Source organism: Priapulus caudatus, unplaced genomic scaffold, assembly GCF_000485595.1.
Source record: "Priapulus caudatus unplaced genomic scaffold, Priapulus_caudatus-5.0.1 Scaffold798, whole genome shotgun sequence".
NCBI classification, from domain to species: Eukaryota; Metazoa; Priapulida; class Priapulimorpha; order Priapulimorphida; family Priapulidae; genus Priapulus; species Priapulus caudatus.
The window spans coordinates 64,920-70,121 of NW_014577859.1; the positions used below are offsets into that span (position 1 = coordinate 64,920).

A 5,202-nucleotide genomic window follows, 5' to 3' on the forward strand; every position below is an offset into this window, starting at 1 on the left:
TTGGAATAAGGTCAGTCAGATAACCAGCAATGAAGATTTGCCTTTTATTTTAGGACAAACATGTAAAATTCCAGGATATTAGACATAAAATAAGGAATTGGACCGATTTCCAAGGACTTTCAAGGACAAAGGACAAAATTTAAGGACTTTCAAGGGCTGTGGGGACCCTGATAGGCCTACATGAAGACGCGAGCACACACACACAGACCAGCGTACACACTGACACGCACGTACACACGCACACGCAAAAACACACAAACGAGAAGACAGAACTAAAAACAAGACGCTATTCATCTACGTTGAAAATTACCCTTTATTGCACAATTACTCTCGCAAGTGATCTTTGCTCATCGCAGGCGCGGCGGTACCGCCCCGGTGAGATGACGGGAGGCGAACGCCAGAACATCCGGCAGAACATCAAAGAACAGCCCAAGAGTTTCGGCTGTTCTCGTCATAGTAGCTGTCTGCCGTCACGCACCGCAGGGGGAATGCCACGCAGGCAAGGAACAACACTGACTGTTCACGTAACCTTACGATAATGCAACAACACTGTCTGTTCACGTAACCTTACGATAATGCAACAACACTGTCTGTTCACGTAACCTTACGATAATGCAACAACACTGACACTGTCTGTTCACGTAACCTTACGATAATGCAACAACACTGACTGTTCACGTAACTTTACGATAATGCAACGGCACTGTCTGTTCACGTAACTTTACGATAATGGAACAGCACAGCACTGTCTCTGCTCACGGAACGATGTGTTGAATGTTTCAACAAGAGCATAAACAAGGAATACACAAGAACAATTATATATCTAATACATCGTCTGAAATACTGCTAAAGAAGGCCAATGCCTCGAACATTATTCAACGCAGAACAATGTCACAAAAATAGCATGCGAAAATAAAAATCATGGTACCATATGCCACTCAACTATTTCAAATATTTTCTCAGAAAAATACCGCGTGAAAAAGCAACAATGCCGAATCAAATATGGTATATAGAACAGCATATCTTCTCATTAATATTTATTTATTTATTCATTTAGTTAACTATTTATTTCCTCGTATAGATGTCATACAAAAATAAAATTTGTTATGCAAACAGATTTCATTCAATCCAAAACTACCACATTGTAATCGACCGCAAGGCTGACGTTTGGGAATCACGGTAAAACTGGGTTTACACTACCGACTTTAGATAGATAGATAATAGGTTTATTGCAAAACTAGTGTTAACACCGTTACAATTAAAATAAATTTTGCAAACAAGATATCATCAGGCAGTATAAAACTGAAATTGATGATATTTACAATAATATATGTCCCATTGATAAGACATATAGATATCACTTAAAATGTTGGTTCGTAAAATTATATCACTACAACTAAAAACCATCTTTAGAATATATACTAAATTTAAAATAACGTGATCCTTGGTCAAAAAATAGTTACAATTAAAATGCGACACAATGATAGAATCAAACATATCACATTTAGGTTGGCAAATTGGCGAGTTGGACTAATTTCGCAATTCAGCAACTCCGAGTTGGCGAAAATAGAACATGTTCTAATCTCCCAACTAGTTGCTATCGATCAGTTGGTCGAAAAACTTTTGCGTTTACACTGCCGATTGTCGGTTGTACGGTTGGGAAGTTGGTCCAATTCGCCAACACAAAGTCGGTAGTGTAAACCCAGCTTAAATTGACTACGAATTTTCTGGTGTATATTTTTAAAAATTTGGTTGCCATTTTTTTACATTAAAAGTAAGTACTAACGGAACTAGACGTATCGTCAAATTCTTACCTGATAAGATTGTTTCTCAACTAGTTAAAAATCTAAAAATCCTGGACGATTTGATATTATGATCCTGACATTAATTGCTTGCTATGGCCTATGTATGAGTCACGAGTGTATGTTTACATCGACCAATATAGTAAAATAACAAGTATAATGCTGCAATTTAAACATAAAAAGTGAATAGTGAAAAGTGGAAATATTTTTTATACTTTTATTATTTACGGTGACGTAATCACTTTAATAGTGAAAAAGTGACAGTTGACTGTACTACCATTCCGAAATCTGAAACGTGTCTGGTCCCAAGGGTTTCGGATAATAGATTGTGTACTGTATTTTCTCAAATTGGAGAACTGATCCAGAAATCAGCTCAGACTACGGCCGTATCGTCATGGTGGTATGACGTCAGCAATCGAAGCAAATGGCAAGATCAAGACATCAAAATCTACAACATTCAGCCGCAGCACAACAAGACGACTTGCAAGTGCTGATGTAAATCAATGTAAACACATTCACAGAATGCGATGAACAACAACACATTTCACGTCTCCCTGTTACAATTTCGCAGCATCAGCCTTCTCGACCTTTTCCTCACCTCCCTTCTCCCCGCTTGGGTTTTCCCCACTCCCCTTCTCCCCACTCGGCTTCTCCTCACCCGCGTCCTTGGCGACCGGCGTCTCCACCGCTCGATTTCCCTCCGCCGACGTACCTTCACCAGATTTGCTGCTTGTAACTGCAGCCATTAGCTTTTCAAGGTCGGCATGGTCGCCGAAGGTCGCCTCGTAGTGTTCGAACACGATTCCTCTGCCTCTGGCGCTGATAGCAAACACACCTGAACATAGGAGAGTCAAGGTTACTGGCAAATTTCACGAAGGGAATGGTGTCTGATCCAAATCCGTCCAGATTCGATTAGTTTAGATAGCATTTAAGAAAATCATTGAATGTTTGGATTCGGAATTGATTGGGAACAAATTAGAATACATCACATTGAGAGAATAATTTTCCCTACTGTATTGGGATATGTTAGGAAAATTATATGCAAACAAACTTTCAACACTGAAGCTAATTTAGGATACCTCATCAATCTTCCGACATCCCGCAATTTCCAGCTCTGTTTACTTTTGAAAATCCAAACACAGTCGCTCTGTGTTTCCATAGCTTGATGATGTGATGTCTCAATAAGCTCTATAATCTATATCCCTCTCTGAGTGGATAATCTAAAAAACTTACCCTAGCAAATACTCACCTCCCAGTAGTCTTCCTTCACCCTTCAGGTTTCCGGATACTCCCTTCTTGCTTGCCCTACGCATGTTATTTATGACCTTAAAACTCAAGATGGACGTCAGGCCCTCCCAACGCTCCTTTGGTCCGTAGAATTTACGCTGCAGCAAGAGACAGTAGATTAGTCTTACAGCTTGGCGTGTGTATATGGCAATAAGTCGTAGACATGACGGTAACGACTGCAAACCCAAGTCAACATATTAAATCATTGTCTATTCATTTTTGGTTCACTATAGTCTAGAACTGTAATGCTAAGGCCTAAGAAAAAAAAAGGTTTGTTTCCGCTAACGAATTGAAAAAAATTGGACACGTTAGGCAGGCAAAACTTTTTTATCAAATATTTTTTATTTTTTTTGTATTCTAACAATACTAGTTTTATACTTATAACAGCCCATATAATGACTTCAAAGTCAAATCAATGCATTCACCAATCGACATGACGTTGGGATTTTTTTTTAAAGGGATAGTAGACTCTAGGATTTTACTGCATACAACTGTACTTACTGTATAACAAATCGTCTATACCCAAACGTATTTGTTACCAGATACCCAAGTTAATTGTTATAATTAATTACACATCAACGCTACGAAATTTGAACAGCGCCATGACACCAGCGACCGTGCTGCTACCCCTAAAAATTTGCGTATTTGACAATTTATTTTGCACGTTACAGACCGAGGGCTAATCACAAAAGTGCAATTATATTTATATCTAAATGCTATTTAATCAACCGATATTCATTTTAGGGCAAATTTATCCATATTATAACTGAAACTATATGTCGTTTATAAGATATTACAATCATTTTGCTTTTAAATTAATAAATAACAAACACCCTCGGTCTGTAGCCCTTGGCTGAAAAGTGGTTTTGCGCAACTCATCAGATCGTGCGCTTTGAGTGGCGCCACCGTCGTTGTAATCAAACAGTAGTCGTTAGTTTTAAAACATTTTTTAATAATATTTCTAATAGTGATTGAACCATGAAACTTTTTATGTAGCGTAATTTTAACCTGAATTAACTGAAAATAACCCTAGAACCTAGAGTAAACGATCCCTTTAAATATTAAAAAAACATTTTTTTTGCCGATCACAATAAAAAGTTTCAACTCGGCGGTTTAAAATGGACTCGGTCGAGTTAGCGGAAACACACGTATCTTTTTTAGGCCTAAGTACAAGATATCCCCACCAACCCTGCCATCACCAGACCATCAGGCAAGGAAGAGGAATTCAGACCCACCTCCTTGTCCAAGAAGACTTCCCCATCGCCGAAGAACGGTTTGAACTCTGGCACGCCTAGCACTTCGTGAACGACAGCGTACAGGCCAAACCCTTGCTCCTCCAGCAGGGGTCGCAGAGAGGACAGCTCCCGAGCCTCCTGGTGGTAGAAATCAGACTTTTAAAGTCTAAATTAGTTATATGAGTTTAGTTTATTTTTAGTCTTAATTATTATTATTTTCTTTTTTTATTATTTGTAGTCTTTATTTTTTCAAGACTAAATTAGTTTTATTAGTTTAGTTTATTTAAATTAGTTTGCTCGACGGAGAAGTGGTTTCAACGGCGGAGTAAGTTCACGACTATGTTTCGCTCGTGGTGTTCCGCTCTACGTGGTTTGGCAAAAGATTCTTCTTCACATTGCTTTCACTCTCTGCAGCACTTCCTTCTGTCTAGTTTTTCACCGCCTCTCTAACTCGACTCCCTAGCGATCACACGTATCCCTGATTCTCTCTCACTCTCCTCATCTACTTCATATCATATCTCTCCTCCTTTCTTTCCCGACCATCACACCACGTCCACTCTGTCACTCCGTCACTAGCACACCAGTCCCTCCCCTTCCATCCTCCTCCCCCTCCTCCTCCTCCTCCTACCTCACACTACTTCACACTCTTCCGAACTCCTCCATTACAAAAATCTCTCTTCTCCCCTCCTCCTCTTTCTCTTCACCTCTCCCCTCCTCCTCTTCCTCTTCACCTCTCCCCTCCTCCTCTTCCTCTTCACCTCTCCCCTCCTCCTCTTCCTCTTCACCTCTCCCCTCCTCCTCTTCCTCTTCACCTCTCCCCTCCTCCTCTTTCTCTTCACCTCGTCCCACCTCCTCTTCCTCTTCACCTCTCCTCTCCT

At 40.0% G+C, this 5,202-nt stretch overlaps 1 protein-coding gene across 1 annotated transcript; it reads right to left on the reverse strand.

The window, feature by feature from the left end:
* Window positions 1-1,903: 1,903 nt before the first annotated feature.
* On the reverse strand, window positions 1,904-4,987 carry LOC106813601 (redox-regulatory protein FAM213A-like). Its single transcript, XM_014817782.1, has 4 exons — window positions 4,970-4,987; window positions 4,325-4,462; window positions 3,052-3,187; window positions 1,904-2,637 (listed from the first exon to the last, which is right to left on the reverse strand). Exons 1-4 carry the CDS (start codon window positions 4,985-4,987, stop codon window positions 2,360-2,362), a joined length of 570 nt encoding a protein of 189 aa, XP_014673268.1. The 3' UTR covers window positions 1,904-2,359.
* Window positions 4,988-5,202: the final 215 nt, after the last annotated feature.

What these genes read in the sequence shown, in the direction of transcription:
- LOC106813601 (XM_014817782.1), bottom strand. An exon ending in AAGTCTTCTTGGACAAGGAG is followed by an intron (nt 3,188 to 4,324) that starts GTGGGTCTGAAT and finishes CTCTTGCTGCAG; the next exon opens with CGTAAATTCTACGGACCAAA. An exon ending in TGAAGGAAGACTACTGGGAG is followed by an intron (nt 2,638 to 3,051) that starts GTGAGTATTTGC and finishes TCCTATGTTCAG; the next exon opens with GTGTGTTTGCTATCAGCGCC.